The 19,163-nt window shown below is 62.3% G+C and overlaps 1 protein-coding gene across 3 annotated transcripts in view; it reads right to left on the minus strand.

Annotated features, from left to right (window-relative positions):
- Positions 1–541: 541 nt before the first annotated feature.
- The window catches only part of COL11A2 (collagen type XI alpha 2 chain), a 29,982-nt gene continuing 11,360 nt past the window's right edge, over positions 542–19,163 (minus strand). For all 3 annotated transcript variants that reach the window (XM_081519890.1, XM_081519889.1, XM_081519891.1), the window contains 57 exons: positions 19,066–19,107; positions 18,765–18,827; positions 18,375–18,449; positions 17,835–17,921; positions 17,515–17,571; positions 17,296–17,349; positions 17,144–17,197; positions 16,986–17,039; positions 16,774–16,827; positions 16,519–16,572; positions 16,355–16,399; positions 16,190–16,243; positions 15,758–15,802; positions 15,506–15,559; positions 15,269–15,313; positions 15,114–15,167; positions 14,826–14,870; positions 14,568–14,621; positions 14,396–14,440; positions 14,229–14,282; positions 13,773–13,880; positions 12,763–12,816; positions 12,412–12,465; positions 12,278–12,322; positions 12,138–12,191; positions 11,972–12,016; positions 11,788–11,841; positions 11,639–11,692; positions 11,377–11,430; positions 10,869–10,976; positions 10,637–10,726; positions 10,411–10,464; positions 10,096–10,203; positions 9,873–9,980; positions 9,691–9,744; positions 9,536–9,589; positions 9,252–9,359; positions 8,962–9,015; positions 8,714–8,767; positions 8,461–8,514; positions 8,145–8,198; positions 7,769–7,876; positions 7,348–7,401; positions 7,129–7,182; positions 6,980–7,033; positions 5,731–5,784; positions 5,380–5,487; positions 5,235–5,288; positions 5,043–5,096; positions 4,711–4,818; positions 4,494–4,547; positions 4,156–4,191; positions 3,929–3,982; positions 3,548–3,815; positions 2,421–2,533; positions 1,916–2,122; positions 542–1,215 (listed from right to left, as the gene is read on the minus strand). In XM_081519890.1, coding sequence (XP_081376016.1) covers positions 1,075–1,215; positions 1,916–2,122; positions 2,421–2,533; positions 3,548–3,815; positions 3,929–3,982; positions 4,156–4,191; positions 4,494–4,547; positions 4,711–4,818; positions 5,043–5,096; positions 5,235–5,288; positions 5,380–5,487; positions 5,731–5,784; positions 6,980–7,033; positions 7,129–7,182; positions 7,348–7,401; positions 7,769–7,876; positions 8,145–8,198; positions 8,461–8,514; positions 8,714–8,767; positions 8,962–9,015; positions 9,252–9,359; positions 9,536–9,589; positions 9,691–9,744; positions 9,873–9,980; positions 10,096–10,203; positions 10,411–10,464; positions 10,637–10,726; positions 10,869–10,976; positions 11,377–11,430; positions 11,639–11,692; positions 11,788–11,841; positions 11,972–12,016; positions 12,138–12,191; positions 12,278–12,322; positions 12,412–12,465; positions 12,763–12,816; positions 13,773–13,880; positions 14,229–14,282; positions 14,396–14,440; positions 14,568–14,621; positions 14,826–14,870; positions 15,114–15,167; positions 15,269–15,313; positions 15,506–15,559; positions 15,758–15,802; positions 16,190–16,243; positions 16,355–16,399; positions 16,519–16,572; positions 16,774–16,827; positions 16,986–17,039; positions 17,144–17,197; positions 17,296–17,349; positions 17,515–17,571; positions 17,835–17,921; positions 18,375–18,449; positions 18,765–18,827; positions 19,066–19,107 — 4,032 coding nt within the window. In that variant the 3' untranslated portion in view covers positions 542–1,074. The remainder of the gene's footprint in view (positions 1,216–1,915; positions 2,123–2,420; positions 2,534–3,547; positions 3,816–3,928; positions 3,983–4,155; positions 4,192–4,493; positions 4,548–4,710; positions 4,819–5,042; positions 5,097–5,234; positions 5,289–5,379; positions 5,488–5,730; positions 5,785–6,979; positions 7,034–7,128; positions 7,183–7,347; positions 7,402–7,768; positions 7,877–8,144; positions 8,199–8,460; positions 8,515–8,713; positions 8,768–8,961; positions 9,016–9,251; positions 9,360–9,535; positions 9,590–9,690; positions 9,745–9,872; positions 9,981–10,095; positions 10,204–10,410; positions 10,465–10,636; positions 10,727–10,868; positions 10,977–11,376; positions 11,431–11,638; positions 11,693–11,787; positions 11,842–11,971; positions 12,017–12,137; positions 12,192–12,277; positions 12,323–12,411; positions 12,466–12,762; positions 12,817–13,772; positions 13,881–14,228; positions 14,283–14,395; positions 14,441–14,567; positions 14,622–14,825; positions 14,871–15,113; positions 15,168–15,268; positions 15,314–15,505; positions 15,560–15,757; positions 15,803–16,189; positions 16,244–16,354; positions 16,400–16,518; positions 16,573–16,773; positions 16,828–16,985; positions 17,040–17,143; positions 17,198–17,295; positions 17,350–17,514; positions 17,572–17,834; positions 17,922–18,374; positions 18,450–18,764; positions 18,828–19,065; positions 19,108–19,163) is intronic.

A 19,163-nucleotide genomic window follows, 5' to 3' on the forward strand; every position in this document is an offset into this window, starting at 1 on the left:
GGACAAGTCCTCCAGGAAACGGATTAAGCCGTCCATTTCTGGTAACAGCTCAGCCAGGAGTAAGGGGCGTGGTGGGAGGAGGGTCGGGGTGAGGATTGAAATAACAACACAAGCACCACAGACATACACCCTAGGAGGAGACAATCACATTTTTTAACCACCAGTCAGAGTGGACGCAGGTCATAGTGCTGGACAAGGTCCTGGAAGTCCCTTCCATCCAGATCAGGGAGGGTGGGGGGCATCCAGGGCAAGGATGGGGTTGGTCAGGATGTCAGTGGGATACTCAGGGGACTCAGGGCCACGGTGGCTTCCCAACTAGTGTGGAAGAATCTCAATATTTCAACCATCTGCTGACCACTGGCCCTGCACACACCCCTCACTATTCCACGTCTCCCCTGGGGGAGTAGCCTGGTCCCCAAGTAACAGACGTTCCTGCAAGACCCCAGACCAAATGAAAGACAGCAGGCAGGTAGGTCAGGGAGCCAAACACCCAGTAGGTAGAGATGAGTGAGCCCCACCTGGGCAGAGAGAGGCAGAGCCCTGAGACAAAGGAGACCATGTATTCCAGCGTTCACAGTGGGTGCTGGGGGTGGGTGTGAGGGAGGCGGGGGTCGGCCCCCAGCCCCCCACAGTCACTGAGGAAAGCCCTGAGACGAGGAGGAGGGTGCCAGGGCTCACCCCTGGAGCGCCCCGTCTCCAAAGTCCGCTGATTTTTGTTGGCATTTCTCTCTTTATCTTTTTTGTCATTTTGTTTTCCACGCTTTAAATAATATAATTACTTTTAAATACAAAATACACAGTGTCCTTTCTCTTCTCTTCCACGTGTTTGGGGTGACTGGGAAGTAAATTTTAAATAAGGGACTCAGCTGTCGAGCAGGGCACAGGCTCCAGGGGGAGAGCCGCGAGGCCCGGGGCGCCCCTCCCCTGCTTTGCCCCTGACTGGGCACTCTCAGTGCCCTGGCCCGAGGCCCCCTAGATGGCAAGAAGCCCTCCTGCGAGGTGGCACAGAGCCGATGCTGTGGGATTCCAGGCGGGCCTGGTGTCGGCGGACAGGGTCAGACAGAGGAGAAGGTCCTAGCCCATGAAGCAGACAGGCCCCAGCAGCACCCCGCCCCGCCTCGGAGGGGCCCCCAGGTCTGAGAAGGAGGCGTCCAGCACCGGCAGCTGCTCCAGCACAGGTGTGTGAACCTCCAGCACCGTCCGGCCTTGCTGGGTCTTGAGGAGCGGGGAGAGAGACAAGAGCAAGAGGAGTGAGCGTGGGAAAGGCCCACGGGACCCTTGGGCCCCCCAACCGCAGGCCCTGGCCCCCCGCTCCTTCGAGCACTGCGAGACGCTGATCCCTCGTCTGTGTCACATGTTCAAACTGTGCTCAATTTCCTTTCTAAAGTTTCTTCCAGAGAGTCAGGACTGGGAAAGCTGGGAAAGTTGGTTGTGTGTGTGTGTGTGCACACATGTGCATGCACTCTTGAGCCAGTCTGAGCAGCTGTGAGTTTGTCTTTGAGATTATCTGTCTGTAGTGGTTGTGCGAGCCTGTGTGACTCTACAGGGATGTGTGTACCTGTGTTTGTGGCTGTGTGTGATGACAGCTAACATGATTCCACACGTGTGTGTACCTGTGTGACCCTCTCCAGGCAACCCTGGAGACGCATGTACAGATTGGGGGTGTCCTCCCTGGGGAGTGGGCAGTGTTTACAACCCCATGTGTCCAAAGGGGAACCTACGTAAATACGCTTATGAGCCTACAAGATGCGCTTAAGGTGAACCCATCCTCCACCGCCCAGCCTTCCTGCCGTTCCGGACACCAGGAAGCAGGCTTCCTCCTGCTCGGCCCAGGGCCCCTGCCCGGGGGTCTTCCCACCGCCTCCTCCAGCCTGAGTCCCGGACCCGCCCCCACCCAGCTCTCCCTGGTGCCCACCTGGCAGCCGTCCCGGAACTCCTTGACGTAGGGGCTGGTCTCCGGGCTCAGCTCGTCCTCGTTGGCCCCCCGGAGCTTCAGGGGGCCGTCCTGGGCCTCCCCAGAGCAGGGGTAGGAGATGTTCTGGCGGGCTGAGACGCTGAGCAGCCGCAGGAAGGTGAGCTGCACCACGCCCACCGGGGCGCCCTCGGAGTCCACGTAGGAGAACTGGGGGGAGAGGGGGCTGCGGTCACAGGCAGGGCCGGGGCCAGGGTCACGGGAGCGGAGTGGACGGGGAGTGGACGGGGAGGGGCCGGGGAGGGGCCGGGGGGACCAACAGAGGGCAAACTTTTGCCGCAGGTGGTCAAGGACAGGAGACGAAGTTAGCAGCAGGAGACTGGCAAGAAGGAACAGGAGCGTCCGCCAGCTCCCCTGGGTCAAAGGCCAGGGGACGTCGGAAACCCAGAAGCCTCTAGGCCCAGAGGGGGGCTCCACAGGGTCAGGGAGGCCAGGGGCCAGCTCTCACCTGCGTGACGTCGTCCCTGGGCGTCACACAGGTCTCCCCACCAGCCGTAAAGTTGCAGAACACCCGGAAGGCATCCCGAGCGCAGCCCTGGTTGGGGTCGACCCAGTACTCTCCTGTCAAGCAAAGGGGCGGCGGTCAGGGTGCCTGCGCCTTGTACCCAAGAGGCTCTCTGCCCCACACATCCCCCCACGGCTCCCACTGGCCGCCCCCACCTGCCCTGTCCCCCAGAGCAGAGCCTGCCCCACGTCTCCCTCATCACTTTAGGCCCCTTCCCGCCCCTGCCACTCCTCCCCCTAGCACCACCCCCAGGCTGGCGCTTGGAGTCGGGAGGAGCGCTGACACCCTCACACTGGTACAATGTGTGGTCACAGGCTTGCACACGTGTCTGTGTGTGTAAACGCCAGCATGTTGTCCATGAGTGTGTTTATTCATGTAGACACCAGGCAGTGAGCTGATGACCCTCAGAGGACCACATGTGTGTGCGTGTGCATGTGTGTGCCGTCGTGTCTGACTCTTTGTGACCCCGTGGACTGTAGCCTGCCAGGTTCCTCTGTCTGTGGAACTTTCCAGGCAAGAATACTGGAGTGGGCTGCCATTTCCCACTACAAGGGATCCTCTCAACCCAGGGATTGAACCTGTTGTGTCTCCTGAATTGGCAGGCAGATTCTTTATCACTACCACCTGGGAAGCTCTTTAAATACGCTTTCTGACAGCAGCCGACAACTGAATGAGCTATTTTGTGTTTCTGTGTTCAGTCACTCAGGCATGTCCTACTCTTTCCCTTCCTTTGGACTACAGCCCACCAGGATCCTCTGTCCACGGGATTTTTCAGGCAAGAATACTGGACTGGGTTGCCATTTCTTCCTCCAGGGATCTGCCTGACCCAGGGATCAAACCTGTGTCTCCTGTATCTCCTGCGTTGCAGGCAGATTCTTTACCCACTGAACCATCACACCAGTTGCTAAATATTGGAACACGTCTGATCTGGTTGGTAAGAGCTGCCACCCCAAGTCCCCCCCCCGCCTCATCCCCACCCCGACAGCTTCCCCAGGCCTCCCTGACATCCATCCTGCTTGTTCACATCGGCACTGTGGTTCACAAGGTGAGCTCCTGAGGCTGGCACTGACCGTCGGGCAGCTCCGGGTGGCAGAGCTTCAGGTCCTGGCAGGTGCGTGCAGGGCTGTCCTGGGTCCCCGTGGGCCGCCTCATTTGCTCAATCTCCTCCCGCAGGGAGTCCAGGGAGCCGAAGATCTCCTCCAGCCCCCCAGGACTGCCCGGGGCCCCCCCAGTCAGCACAGCTTCATCTTCCTGCATCAGGCGGCTTCCGTCCACCGAGCGCCGAGTCTTCTTGGGCATCTGGATGGGCAGGGGCTGGATCACCTCGCCTGGGGGGCCCTGGGGGAGGGACGGACAGAGAGCGTGAGAGACGAGGTCAGGGTGAGGGAGACACAGAGAAACACCAGACAGAGGGGGGCCAACAGAAAAGCGGGCCCTGTCTCGTGACTCACCGGGTGTCCCGGAGGGCCCTGGACACCCTTCTCTCCCTTAGGTCCGGCTGGGCCCTGCCAAAGGAGGCAATGAGGTCACGGAGGGGTCAAGAGGTCAAGTACACGATTAAGGTTACAGAGGGTGAAATCGGTCAAGGGCTGGGTAGGATATTTGTCCTGGAGAGACAGTGTCGAGTTCAGCTGTATGTGTGGTGGGAGGGCGGTCAGAGCTGCTGGGGGTCACTCACTGTGGCTCCTTTGGCTCCTTTGGGGCCAGCAGGTCCCTGTGAAATGAGGAACAAGAAAGAGGCGGTCACCACAGGGGAAGGTCGGGACGTGGAGAACTGCAGAGGTGAGGTCACGAGTCCACAGGAGCCTGGGGCTACCCAGGAGGGGCAGGCGGGGGAGACAAGGGGACACCCGGGAGGCGCTGGAAGGACAGGTTGGAAACTCTGCAGGTGCAAGAACATATGGGGGACATGGGGGCCTCTGCGTGTTAGGCTGGCGGTTGCCGTGGAAACCAGTGGGGGATTATGGGGGCCGCAGGGTTTAGAGGATTGAGGGAAGGAACAGATGGGATACTCACAGGGAGGCCGGGGGGCCCTCCAGGACCAATAGGGCCAGATGCTCCCGGAATGCCCTAGGAAGGGGGGGCCGGGTTCAACTTCATCCTCCTCCCCTCCCTGCCGCCCACGCCCCACCCTGCCCAGCACTGTATCCACCCCCAACCCGGCCGGCAGCACGCCCCCTGAGTCCCCACCCTCCATCTGCTCAGACCTCCTAGCACCACGCCTTGCACTCACTGTCTCTCCCTTTTGCCCGGTGGAGCCCTGAGGACCGGGAAGCCCACGATCACCCTTCTCTCCCTGCTCCCCAGGGGGGCCGATCAGTCCGATGAGACCTGGGTGACCCTGGAAAAGCAGACAGGTGGTGAGGGGCAGCCACAGAAGAGACCCGTGGATGGGGAGAAGGAGGACCACAGGGGTCGGAGCCCAGAGGGCATGGGGGACTCAGGCCAGGGCTGTGGAAAGACCGGGGCTGCCACAGCCCCGACTGAGGAGGGCTCCCCGAGAACATGGGGTCCCCGGAGGCTTCACAAGGAGGCTGAGACTCCTGGCCGCGCGTGGTCACTCACCTTCTCTCCCTTGGCCCCCACATCGCCCCGGAGGCCAGGCAGCCCTGGGGGTCCCTGTGGGGAGACAGAAAGTCACTCTCTCCTGTGGGAGGTGGGACCACCTCTCCAACCACCACTTCCCACTTCCTCCAAGGCTGGATGCCTGCTGCCCCAGGGGCCCCACCTCACCACACCCCATCCACAGTCACTCACCACAGGGCCTGGAGGCCCGGCCTGGCCTGTGGCCCCGGGACGGCCTTGCTGACCCTGCAGATTTGAGGGGACCACAGGGATCAGGAGACGTGTCCCCCCACCACACCCCTCCCAGCCCGGCCGAACCTCTCCACTCATGACTTACCACTGAGCCAGGGAGACCTCTCAGGCCGTCAGGACCAGGTTTTCCTGCTGGGCCTGCAGGACCCACAGGGCCTGTCTTCCCTGGGGCGCCCACAGGGCCAGGATCCCCCTGAAACACACCAAAGAAGTGTCCCTAAAGGCAGAGGATGGTGTGGTAGGGGCAGCGGATCCAAGGTGGATGGGGTGAGACAGAGGGGAGGGGTCGAGCCCCCGAGACCCCTGGGGTAGGGAGGAGGACAGGCAACCCCGCCTGGAAGAGGGGGCGTGGGGAGGCGTCTGGAGGCCAGAGGGTGAGGACCAGGAGGGGCAGGGCAGTGCAGGGGGTGTCCCAGCATCTGGGGCCTCTCCCCACCTTGGCGCCCTTCTCTCCTTGTCGCCCTTCAGGACCAGGTGTGCCAGCAGGTCCCTGCAGATGGAGGAGGGGAGGGGGGTGCAGGCGGCCGTGAGCAGCCAGGCTCACTTCCCTCCCCCGAGCTGTCCTCCTGGAACACACACACACACACACACACACACACACACACACACCCCTGCACGTGCACGCACACACACACACATGCACGTGCACACACACACCATGCATACAGACACACACACCAGTGCATGCACGCACACACACACACCTGCACACACACACAATCACAGAGGCTGACTCATCTCCCTCCCCCGAGCTGTCCTCCTGGTACACACACATACACACACACAGACACACACACCTGTGCGCGTGCACACACACACACCCCTGCACATACACACACACACCATGCACACAGACACACACACCTGCGCGCGTACACACACACACACAATCAGAAGCTGACTCATCTCCCTCCCCCAAGCTGTCCTCCTGGTACACACACACACACACACACACACACACACAGAATCACAGAGGCTCACTCACAGATGTGAGAGCTGCTACAATGGTACCAGCACACACACACACACACACACACACACACACACACACACACACAATCACAGAGGCTCACTCACAGATGTGAGAGCTGCTACAATGGTACCAGCACACACACACACACACACACACACACACACACAATCACAGAGGCTCACTCACAGATGTGAGAGCTGCTACAATGGTACCAGCACACACACACACACACACACACACACACACAATCACAGAGGCTCACTCACTGATGTGAGAGCTGCTACAATGGTACCAGCTGTCAAAATACTGAGAAGTCCTGTGCATTAGGTGAAGAGCCTCTTGCCCACATACCACCAGTAAATAAAGGGTTCATCCCCTGCCAGCCTTTTTCCTCCTGCCTCCCAGACCAAGGATCAAACTTGTGCCCACTGCACCCCACAGTGGAATCAAAGAGCCCCAACCACTGGACCACCAGGGAATCTCCCCCCACATCTATTCTGATTGGTTGGTACACACACCACCACCCCTGGCAAGATCAGACAGGACATACAGGAACAAACATACCCAAATCTGCATAGCACGCTCACAGACACATGTGATCACACACACACCTCCCCCAAGGACGGCCGGGACACCAGGCCGCTCCCCATCCTGCCCATCATTGCCCCATCCAGCCTCCCCCAGGACTGCCCACAAGGTCCACCTCACTTACCCTCTTTCCGAGTGGTCCAGGAGGTCCATTCTCCCCCGTGGGACCGGGGGACCCCTGTGGAGGGAGGGAGAGGGGTGATGAGGGAGCCCTCGGGTGTGGGCACAGCAGAGGGGACTGGGCCTGGGGGTGGGGGGGTCACGGGCACTCACAGGTTGTCCTGGCTCTCCATCCTCTCCACGGTCACCCTTGGCACCATCCTGGCCCTGCAGAGACAAAGCAAGGTCAGAGGGAGCCCAGGCCTGGTGGGCATCACCCCCAAACCCGCTGATCCTCCCGTTCTTCTGTCTGCCCCCCACACCCCCAGTGCCCACGCCCACCTGCCACGCAGACCACCCTCTTTGCCCCACCTCGCCCTGGGTAAGACTCACCCGAGGGCCAACTTCTCCAGGAGGGCCAGGGTCACCAGGAAAACCAACAGGACCCTGATCCGGAGGGAATCCAAGGGTCAGGGCCACAGCTCCCCCTAAGCCCACCCAGCGCCAGCACGACCCCCAGGGGCATGGGGCGCACTCTCCCCCTCTACGGGCAGTGCCCACCCGCACCGCTCTGGGAAGAGGGCCTGCAGTAGCCCTTCTCCCCACCTCATGCACTGCCTGCCCTCCAAGGCTTTCAGGTTATTAAATTTCTCTCACTTTCTCTCTGGATCCTAAACTCCATAATCCCTCCCAGGAGACCCCATTCCCCCCACAAGTCCCCCACACTCTTGCCTCTCCACTCCAAGATCCTCGCACGCATATCCCCAGGTCTCCGTTCACAGGGCCCTCCTCGAAGCCCCCTCCCCAAACTCACGGGGTTCCCTTTGGGACCGTCGTCGCCGGTGGGGCCCTTAGGCCCCGGGGGTCCTGCCTCTCCCGCCTGCCCGGTCTCTCCTTTCTCCCCGCGCTCCCCACGTGGACCCTGAAGGATGGGCGGAGGTTACAGATGGTCCCTAAGGAGTCTTGATCGAGGATACAGCCCCCGCTTCCAAGATGCCTTCAGCCTCCCCCTCGTTCCCCTGCTGACGTCAGGGTGCACACAGAAGCCGAGCCCACGGCGGGAGTCCGCAGAGCCCACTTGGACCCAGGGACCAGGCCCCCCTGAGAACGGCTGGGAGCTCCAGCTCCAGGAGGTCACAGAAAAGGTGGGGGTGGGGCTTGGGGAGCAAGGCCTCAGAGCAACCACTCACCTTGACCCCTGGCTCACCCTGGACTCCCGGAGATCCTGACTCTCCTGGCTCCCCCTGCAAGGAGACTGGGGTCAAAAACCTCCATTCCCCTGCCCCCCCCAAATCCTGATATTCCCAGTCTCTCTCTCTGTCTCCCTTTTTTTCGGTCACAGCGCATAGTTCCTCGGACGACTGAGCACAGGCCACGGCAGTGAGAGCACTGACGCCAAGCTCGGGACCACCGGGGTCCCCCACCCCCATCACTCTCCTCTGAGGCCCCCACCGAAACTGGCAGAAACTCACCCCCCAAGACCATCCACGTGCCCCTTCCCAGTACCTTCTCTCCAGGGGGACCCAAGTTCCCAACACCTCCTGGGGGGCCTTGTGGACCCTGAAAGAGAACCAGAAATAAAGGGGAGGGAGTGCCCTGTGGGGGCAGAGCCTGGAGGAGGGCCTTAGGTCACAGCCATGAGACGGCGGGAGGCCTTCCCGGGGCCAGCGGCGTCTCTCAGCATCTGAGATGAGACCAGAGGTTACAGTCTAGGGGAAGGGAAGCAGGGCACTGGCCACACCGGGGCCAGAGGACTCACATCCGCTCCGTTGGGTCCAGCTGGGCCTCGAGGTCCTGGGGGGCCAGGTGGTCCCTGGAGAGAAACAGATGCCCGGAGATGGGCCGGGAGGTGAGAGAAGGCGAGCCAAGGATGCCTGGAGCGGCGGGGGGCCAGGGGAGCAGCCGTGCAGGCGGGGAGGGAGGCAGTCGGGCCAGGGTGGGGTGGGTGCTGGGAGCAGGGGGACTAGAGTCAGGAGGGGTTCACCCCGTCAGAGGGGCCGCACTCACCATCGGGCCCACGTCTCCTGTTTCTCCCTTCTCCCCCGAGGGGCCTGGCAAACCCTGCACAGGTGTACACAACGCGGACCCAGGTGACCAACCCACCTGGAGCATGGCCTCCCCCGTCCCCTTAACCCCAGATCTTGCACACCTCCCACCCACCCACCCAGCCCCCTGCCCCATCCCCCTGCCCCATCCCCAGTCCTCCTTCCTGAGCAGGGGCTGGCGAGGGTCTGGGGCAGACACCAGCCCCGCTGTGACCCCCACCTCTCAGCCCCTGCCGCCTCTGCCCAGCTCACCTGCAGACCAATGGGTCCTGGGGGTCCATTGAATCCTCTTGTTCCTTCATCACCTTTGGCTCCAAAGTGTCCCTGGGGACCCCGAGCTCCAGGCTCCCCATCTGCCCCCTGAGATTGGGAAGGGCAGGGATGAGGACTCAGAGATGGTCTTGGGTCCGGGGTTTTCAAGCCCCGCACAGAACCGGGCAGCAGGCCCAGAGCCCCCACCCACCCACCCCCAACTCCCGAGGGCAGCAGGAGATGGAGGGCAGAATCAAAGCTGCGGACGGGTTCCGGTCACTCACCGCAGCGCCAGGCTGCCCCACGGGCCCGATGGGTCCGGGGGGTCCCGGGGGGCCCTGGAGGAGAAAGAAGAGTCAGAGACGCCAAGACAAGGGGCGGGGCCGGAGGGACTGAGGTTAAAGGGCAGAGGTGAGACTTCAGAGGAATGAACACTCACGTGCTCCCCCTTGTTGCCTTTGGCGCCCTTCTGTCCAGGATCTCCCACCTCGCCCTGGGGGAAGGCAGGGGGGACGTTAGAGGAAGCAGAGGGCAGGAGGGCAGAAGGAGCCGCCGGGATTGGGGGCCACCCCCAGACCAGCAAGCTCATCCGCAGGAAGCTGAGTCCAAGGGTTCCCTCACCTTGTCTCCATCCTCTCCCGCCACGCCCGGGGGCCCGGCGGGGCCAGGAAGCCCCACGGGACCCTGCACCCCATCGCGGCCGGTTGGACCGATGGGGCCCTTCTCGCCCTGTGGAACAGGAAGGCAGGAGTCATGACCCACAGACACTGTCACCCTGGAAACCCCTCGTGACCCAGCAGCTCCCAGACCCCTCTGCAGCGCCTCCCACGGACCCCGCACTCACCGGTACACCTTTCTCTCCCGCTGCTCCCGGGGGACCCTGCGGTCCCGGGCGCCCTGGGGGGCCAATGGGTCCCCCGGATCCTGCCGAACCTCGCTCACCAGGGGATCCCTGCGACAGGAGCAAGCGTCAGACCTGCTAAAGGGGAGACCACAGCCCCCTACAGCAGAGGATGCCTGGCCACGGTTCCCAGGAGAAAGGCCCAGCATCAGAGGCCTCATGCTGACCCCAGCCTCCCTCTGCCCGGTCTGCAGCCCCACCCGAATCCAGATGCTGCCCCACACCCTTCCTCCCACCCCCCAGGGACCCCAGACTCACCGCGGGGCCAGGGGGACCTGCCGGCCCTTCATTCCCCTTCAAACCAGGCCCACCCTGTGAACCAGAGATTGGGGACAACAGACGTGAGATGAAAGAGGACCTCAAGGCCTGGAGCTTAGGAGACACGCAGGGAAGGATGGGGCCTGGGATGTGGGAGTGGGGTGACACTGGGGTGCCAGGAGGTGCGGGGCTTCGTTGCAAGCATCCGGGTCGGGGTCACACTCACAGCAGTGCCAGGGAGGCCTCTCTCTCCCGGAAAGCCCCTCAGACCAGCGGGACCATCCTTCCCTGGGGCCCCAGGGGGTCCGGGATCACCCTAAAAGGAAACAAAGGTGATGAACCACTGCCAGGCTCCAAGCTGGGCAGAGAAATCTCTGCCCTCAAATCCCTAGCTGGCTGTCCCCTTAGGCACCCGAACCCTGTGCTCCCACATGCCCCCTCCCGGGCCCTCTGCTGACCTTCGTGCCTTCTTTTCCAGCTGTTCCAGTCAGTCCCTGCTCTCCAGGGGGGCCGGGGGGGCCTGGGTGACCTCGCTCCCCCATGGGCCCGGTTTCCCCTGCGGCTCCCTGGGAAAGAGGCAGACAGACTCCAGTCTCAGCGCCCCCATCTCACTCTGGTCACCTCGCGGTACCCACCCAGGACTCCTTCCTGTATGCCCCAGGGCTCTCCTAGGCCTCCACGCTGGTCTCCCTTCCCCAGTGTGAAGTGACCACACCACCTGGTGTCCCTGTCGGGGACCTTCTTCTGCTTCAAGACGCGAGAAGAGGAGAACTGGTCCAGGAAACAGATGGAAATTTGGGATCCCTGCTCACACCCAGCCCCCACCATGCACCCCAGTCCCAGGAGCCCCGCAGGCAATGGAGGCTCAGGGGCCCAGGATCAGGAGAAGGGAGAAGACAGGCAGACATTCCAATCGCCAGGGTCTGGGATCCTTTGTCTCTGCAAGGGGGTGTGGGGCAAGCATACCTGGGGTCCCACCACTCCTGGGGGGCCAGGGGGGCCGGTCTTCCCTTGGAAGCCCTGAGAGAGAAAGAGAGGAGAGGGTGGTCGGGACACAGTCTGGCGTGGACACGGCATGGACTCCAGGCTCCCAGGTCACCACCAAGTCCTTGGCTGCGCTCTGAGCTGCATTGGGATGGGGGCCACTCTGCCAGGAGACCCTTCCTTGAGGGCCTTCCAGACAGGACGGGAGGGAGGGAGGGTCTTCAGGTGCCAGGGTGCCACTCACCACTTCTCCCCTCTGGCCTGGGTGTCCCGGCAGCCCGTCCTTCCCGGGGGGGCCCTGGAAGGGGTTCAGAGGTCAGGTGAGCTCTAGACTGGGCAGGGGGGTGAGGAAGAAGGACATTCAGGACCAAGGTAAGTCAGAGGGCAGCTTACCGGAGGTCCTTTGGGGCCGGGAAATCCATTGGGGCCCTGAGGTCCAGGGAGACCCTAGAGACGGAGCTGGTTGAGTCAGGAGAACGGGGAGCGGGCTGGGCAGGGGGCCCGCCCCATGGAGAGGGACCTGGCACCACTGGCCCCCTGGACAGCTCCGGGGTGCAGGGGACTTGACCACACTCACCCTCTCTCCGGGAGGCCCGTGGGGGCCATCTCCACCTGAGGTTCCCTGTGGGGGAGATGGTCAGAGAGGAAGAGAGGTTGACCTCTAGCCAACCCCGAGGTCAGAGGAGGGGGCACAGCTGGGCGCCGGGGCGGAGGGGAGATGGAGCCCTGCTGAGTCCACCAACCTTGGCTCCAGACTTCCCGGTGGCGCCTCGAGGTCCCCGCTGACCACGTGGACCCTAGAGAGAGGACAGAAGAGTTGCCAGAAAGACTCCCAAGCACCCCCTTTGGCTCCCGAGCCGCACGCCTCTTCCGCTGCACTCACCGTAGGGCCACGCTCTCCCCGAGGCCCTGATTTCCCTGACAGGCCCTGGCGGGAGCAAAGTGAAGACAACGCATCAGGGCTGAGCCCCCCCAGAGCTGCCCCTCCCCCCACAGCGCCCCCCTCCCCCAGCTTACCCGGGCTCCCTTCTCTCCACTCGCTCCAGGAAAACCCGGAAATCCCAGGGACCCCTGGTGAGGATAGAAAAGGGGAAAAACTGAGAAATTGAGAAAAGGGTGGGCTGGGGAAAGGCCAAGGGGGGTCAGGAGAGGTGATGGAGGCAGTGGGGTGGGAGACCCAGGCTCTGCCAATAACTTGGTGGCCTTAGACAAGCCCTGGTGCTTTCTGGGCCTCTGTTTCCCCATCTGTAGAATGGGCATGGACTAAATTCTGTCTAGGGTCCCCCACTGCTCTGTCCATCTGTGCTTCCTGCAATTAGAGATCAGGGAAGGGAAAAGGAAGAGGAGCAGAGTGGGGCATTGAATCACCTTGGGTCCCTGGCGTCCAGGGTAGCCAGGCAGACCAGGAACACCCAGCTTGCCCTGTGGACGGACAGAGGGCCATCAGGAGCAAGTGGGGTCATGGATCCCACTCCATCCTGGAGGCCCAGCCCCCAAACAGCAAACATCTAGCGTGCCTCCCACTCCCACCACCCTCATCCCTCCCCAACCCCACCCCAGGCTGCCTGGCTTTTGTAATCTCTCCTTCCTGAGAGTGGATTTTCCTGAACTCCAGGGCTGGAATCTCGCCTCCCCTATATCTTAAAATCTGCAGGGCGCTGGGATCCCCTGCCTGCCTGGCACCTCTGCTCCCTCCTCCCCAGCACACATGACCGACCGCTCCTCCAAGACCAGCCCCCTTGCAGCCCCCGCCCCGCCTTGCCGCAGGCTCAGTCTGCAGCCCCCACCTCCTGCCCCCCACACCCTGCCCACTGAGGCCTCAGGACCTGTCTGGCTAAGGAGTGGATGTGGGGAGCGGGTATCCGGCCACCTGACTCCTGGGGCTCCAACCCTGGTCTACCCCGCACTGGCTGTGTGATGAACAAGCCCCCAAACCTCCTGGTGCTTCAGGACCATAGTAGTGCCCACCCCGTGGGGTAGACAGGACGGGTTAGCCAGGTGAGAGTTAACCATGAAGATGTCAGAGCGCACGGCCTCTCCAACTCTTTTCCTTCTCAGAGCACCTACTGCTCTGAGTCTGGACACAGTTTCCCTCTGCCTGGCACCCCCAGGAACCCTGTAACAGCCTCTCTGCATGTCCCCATGAATCTGTTGTGAACTCTTTATGATGGAGACATTCCTAGGCTTCTAATATAGCCCCTCTCAACCCACCAGTGTCTAGGGGGTGCCAGACACAGGAGCATAATTAATGCACGCTCATCTTTGACTTTCCGGCTTCAGCCATTGGCATCCCCACACCCACTCTGACCCCAGCACCCCAGGCCTCACCCCCTCCACATCCTAGAGCGCATAGACATTGACCCCCTCTCCCCCGTCACCTTCTCGCCCATGAGCCCTGGGGGCCCAGGGTCCCCCGTGGGTCCAGTGCGCCCCTTCGGCCCCTCGGGGCCATCCTCGCCCCTGGAACCGGGGACTCCGACCTCGCCCTGGGTGAGAGGGTTAGAGAGGTGAGAGATGGGGACTGGGGGTGGGGGCTGAGCCCCGAGATGAGGGGCAGGCCCCAGTGAGGCTGGTGGGGTCAGTGGGGGTCCCCGGAGTTCCTGCAAGACGAGGAGCCCTGAGGGGCAGGGAGAGGGCAGTGACTGGCCAGCCGGTGGGTCACAGAGCACGGGGCTGGGTCCTGCTTGGATCGGGCTCTAAAGGGGGGTCTGATCCTCGAGGGAGCCTGGAGACGGGCCGTCCGCGGATGTCAGGGGAAGCTGGTTAACTGGGGGCTGAAAGGGGAGGGTCACCAGCGCTTGGAGCTGGGGGGTAACGAGTAGGTCTCTACTCACCCTGTCGCCTTTCACACCCATGTCCCCTTTGAAGCCAGGAAAGCCATCCTCGCCCTGAGAAATAGAGTGAGAGGACATCACCGATGATGGCAGGAAGGGGTGGGCAGAGGCGGGCAGAAGAGTGGGCGGAAGGCAGGGGAGAGCTGGGGGTGAGATGCATTGCTCACCTTTTCACCCTTGTGACCCTTGAGACCCCGAATCCCATCCACGCCCTGGAATTGGAGGGGGGACAGAGACCGAGCTGTCAGGAGGGGTGGCTGGGCTGGCACAACCGAGCTCCGGGGCCCTGGCTGGGCGCCCCGGCCTCGGCCTTCCTCTCCCAGCCGGCTGGTATCTTACCTTGATGCCCCGAGGTCCTGGGTACCCCAGAGGACCTTGAGGTCCGGATGGCCCCTGGAAGAGGACAGAGAGGTGTCGATAAAGGGTCTCAGGGGGTCACTGAGGGGAGAAAGGGAAGTGACAAATTGGAGTCTGGAGGGAGTTGCAGGGGGTGGTCTGTCAAAGCTGCATGAAGACACGAGGTGATCCCGAGGACTTGGACGCCTGGGTCTGGGTGGAGACCCCGCCAGGGGATGCGAGGGCCATGGAAGAGCTCACCTGGTTTCCTTTGGTTCCGGGCGGGCCTTCCTTGCCCGGGTGACCCTGGAGGTAGGGTAGGGGGAGGAGAGCATGACCACTGGTCCCTATCACTTCCTGCATGCCTCTCTACATTTCTTGGACCCAAATGCCCCCGGAACCTAATGAAGCTGACTGACCATTGGCGGCATCACCAGTGACCTCCTAGGGCAAGGGACACTCAGTAAGGATACCCACTGAGGTGCTTGCAAGTCACTCCCTGGGGTGGAGGGTCAAGGGGGATTTGTATGAAGAGGTGGGGGCACTCACCGGGGGTCCATCTGAGCCAGGCATGCCAGGCAGCCCTGGTTTCCCTTGAGGACCCTACACGCAGACAAGGACACTCAGTCCCAACCAGACATCTGGGGTCTCCCTACAACCCGCCTCAGCACACCCACCGTCCCCCAGATCACTTAGTCACTTACCTTCTCTCCATGAGGGCCGATGGCACCCTGGGGCCCGGGGAGGCCCTAGACACCAGAGAGAGATGTCACAGGGGCCCCCCGGGGTGGGCCCCGCTTTCCCCCCAGCCAGCAGCCCCAGTTCACAGCACCAGCGGCAAAGACTTGAGACCCTTCATTTCCAGTCCCCACACAGGATCTGACCCACTGTGAGAGCCCAGGGCAAGCCCCTCAGGTTGGGGGGCGGACAGGACCACTCACCTGGGTCCCAGGGGTGCCCTGTTGTCCGGGAGGTCCTGGTTCTCCCTGGGGTCCCTAGATACAGGCAGCCAGGCAGGGGTCAGAAGGAAATGGTGACAGAACAAGCCAGGCAGGGGAGCCGACTCCCAGGAGGGACGGACAAGGGGGCAAGAACCGGAAGCAGGCAGGGGGCCGAAGGGGCAAAGGGATGAGGACCTAGGCAGAGACACCGGGGGTGGAGGGCTGGGGGGGGGCTCCACGCCCATCACTTACCAAGCTGCCTTTGGGACCGTGGGGACCGTCCATGCCTCGGACTCCCTGAAACATGAGACGGGCGTGAGCCCTGGAGGGCCCTGTGGTTTCTGAAGCCAGGCCATCCCAAAGGGACGGGGCAGGCGTGCAGTGGGACACCCTCCAGTTCATCCCGAACCTAAGCAAACACAGCCGGCCCGGGTCCACAGGGCGAGGGGCTCTGGTCTGTGGGTTTGTGGGGCTTTGTTTTGTTTCTCTTGAGGACTTTTTTTTTTGCTATGCCCAAAGTGTTTGATGCACTACAGGATATGGCCCCGCGTGGGCACCTGCGGGTGCAGGCTGAAGGGGCCAGTGGGGGTTTGGGGGGAGGAGGAGGAGTCGGAGGGGAGGGAAGAGGGAGGCATTCAGGGAAGGTGGAGGGGGCGGTGTCAGAGGTCAGGGACAGTCACTCACCGGGGGTCCAGGAATCCCAGGAGGGCCTTTGGGGCCAAGGAGACCTCGAGGTCCCTGCGTCCAGGCGAGGAGAAGACCCGTGAGGGTGAGAGAGTGCGTCCCTTTCACGCCCACGCCCCTCCTCTGGGGTCCGAGCCACACTCCCCGCTCCCCCCCGACACTCACCGACTCCCCAGGCAGCCCCCGAGGCCCGATCTCTCCATCATCTCCCTGGAGGAAGACATGTGAAGCAGCCTCACCTTCTGGACCTCTCCCGCCCCCGGCTCCCACCCCGGGCCCCTCCTGCCCCCAGCCCCCACCCCGCCTGCCCCACCGGCTGCAACACTTACCCTCTCTCCATCCTCACCAGGGGGCCCAGGAAGGCCCTGGGCACCAGTATCACCCTGAAAAATGGGCCACCAGGTAAGAGGGGTACAGAGCCCCCAACACAGGCAGACGCTGACCGTCTTCAGAGTCGAACGAAGTTCCTTCTCTCGGCTCCCGCTAGGACCCTCAGCCCCTTCCCGGGCCTCACGATCCCTCCCTCCCCTCCCCTCCACAAAGATCTACCCCCATCACAACACCCCACGTGCCCCCATACTCACTCTGTGTCCCTTCTCCCCAGGCAGCCCCGGGAGGCCGTCAAATCCTCGGTCACCCTAAGGAGAAGAGGGCCAGCCCAGGTGAGGCGCCAGCCCCTTTCCCATCATGTCCTGAGTGGGGCGGGGCTGCTTTGTGGGGACCCTCGGTTATCCCCAGGAAACAGATGAGCTCGGGAGTTCCGGGTGGGCATCAGAGAGGGGCCCAGGCCTGTTACCTTCACTCCAGGTTCCCCAGGCATCCCTCGGGCTCCATCAGCACCTGCTCGGCCCTGGGGGTGCAGGGGAGGTGTCAGAGCAAGCAGGGGCCCAGCCCTACACACCCCCCACCCTATCTCCATCCCCCACCCCCTCCCATCCTACCCCCGTCACTCACCCTTCGCCCTGCCTTGCCAGGAGGGCCCATGAGGCCCTGAGGTCCTCTAGGACCCTAGGAGGGAGACGCAGGGGCAGGGTTAGTGGGCACAGACAGCGGGGGCGGGGTGCGGGGGCGCACTGAGCTGGGACCAGGTGGGGGGATGCTGTCACCTGAGGTCCCAGGTCTCCAGACTCTCCTTTCATGCCAGGGCTCCCGGGTTGTCCCTGTGAAGAGAAGAGAGGGGGGCTTGCTGAAGGACATGCCCATTGGAGGCTGCAGGGCCCTCCCCCAATGAAGCAAAATCTCTCTCAACTTGGTCCTTTTCCAGGACTGTCCACATCCCCACACGTAGACAAAGGATCCTCTATCACAACACCCCACGCACTCACCAGGGGGCCAGGGCGGCCTGTGTATCCCATGGGGCCGGGGGGTCCTCGGAGAGCCATCTAGGGGGGCAGAGCAGATGGCAGAGCTGAGCACAGGCAGCAGGAGCACCCCAGACCCTGGGTCACCTCCCAGATTCACCCTTCTTCCCTGACCTTCATTCCACTGCCCTGATCGTCCTCAACCTCCCTGTCAGCCCCCAAGCCAACCCAGACCTCTCCCTGCCCTACACTCACGCCAATCTGCCTTTCCAACCCCTCCTCGTGCCTTCTTCCCCCCACCACAGCCCTCCCATCCCCACCCCAAGACCCCCAGTCCTACTCACCCGCGCCTGCTGCAGAATCGCCTGGGCCTGGGCCTCCTGGGCTGCCACCACGGGGCCCTTGTCACCCCCACCACTGCCGAACCGGAACTGCGGGGCAAGAAGAAGAAGAAAGTCTAGATTCTTCCAGGAAATCCACGTGACCCCCGAAACCAGAGGCATCATCCAGCACATGGGCCCCATCTCCCAGGTTCCAGATACCCTAAGCCCTCCTCCAGTGTTTCCCACGGGCTCTGGGTCATCACTCAGAGGTTTTCAGAAACTCAGCTCCTGTCTCCCTTCCTCACTCTCAGCCTCTTCCTCCCCAAAGACTCTTTGAGTTCTAGATTCCCTGAAATCTGGGATTTTCTGCCTGATTCTAGATGCTCCATGTTTGGTTCTAGATCATCAACAAGGCCTTAAACCCTCCACCCCGATGATCACATTCTTTGGGTGGATCGTCCCAAAAGGCTCCTCCTAGGTTTTCCTCCCCCTCTGGTTCCTGGTGACACGGTTCCCTGCCCTCCCCTCAGCCTGTTCCACAAAGCCCAGAAGACCACTCACTGGGAGCATGAGGGATGTTCCAGGAGGGCCAGGGGCACCATCAGATCCAGGGAGCCCTGCTCGGCCCGGGGGGCCCTGGAGAAACATGGAATGACAGCATGTTGTTAGGGCCCTGGCATCATCTTGAAACCCTCCGCAACGGAATAGATGCAGACTTCCCTAGATCTCCCCACACCCCATGGAGAACCATGTCATGGAGAAAAATGACAGTGAGACACCACACTGCTCCCCTCTCCAACCACACGCTGCCTTCTCTTCTGGGTGCTGAGGGCACAGCAGCCCCTCCGTCAGTAATCAACTAGCTGATGAGAAATCACTGAGAATGGTACCCCACCCTGGATCCAGCAGCGCTTTTGCAGCCCTCCCCACCCCCACAGGATGCTCTCATACCCTCTCGCCTGGGTCTCCAACTGGGCCTGGGTTGCCTTGGATACCAGGGGGACCAGGAAATCCCTGAAGAACACAAGAAAAGGGGGTCAGATGTGGGCGGTCAGATGGAAGAGGGGTATGTGGCTGGGGGTGGTCTCCACAGAAAAATCTAGGGATCTGGGAAGCTCTGATTGGAAGGAAGGATGCTCCAAGTTCTAAGAAGGAGGCCTGGGCCAATGCCGGGAAGGCACAGGTGAGCAGGTAGGAAGCGTTTCTGCAAAAAGAACGGAGGCTGGGGTGGAGGGTCACAGCTAGAACTTACCGCAGGGCCTTCTGGACCAGGGGGCCCCTCCACTAGCATGCCCTGTGGAGCCGAAGGTTCAAAGTCAGAGGCTGTAGGGCTAGCACCTGCCTCCTTCC

This window comes from Giraffa tippelskirchi, chromosome 8 (genome assembly GCF_054371585.1).
Source record: "Giraffa tippelskirchi isolate mGirTip1 chromosome 8, T2T-mGirTip1v1.2.pri, whole genome shotgun sequence".
NCBI lineage: Eukaryota > Metazoa > Chordata > Mammalia > Artiodactyla > Giraffidae > Giraffa > Giraffa tippelskirchi.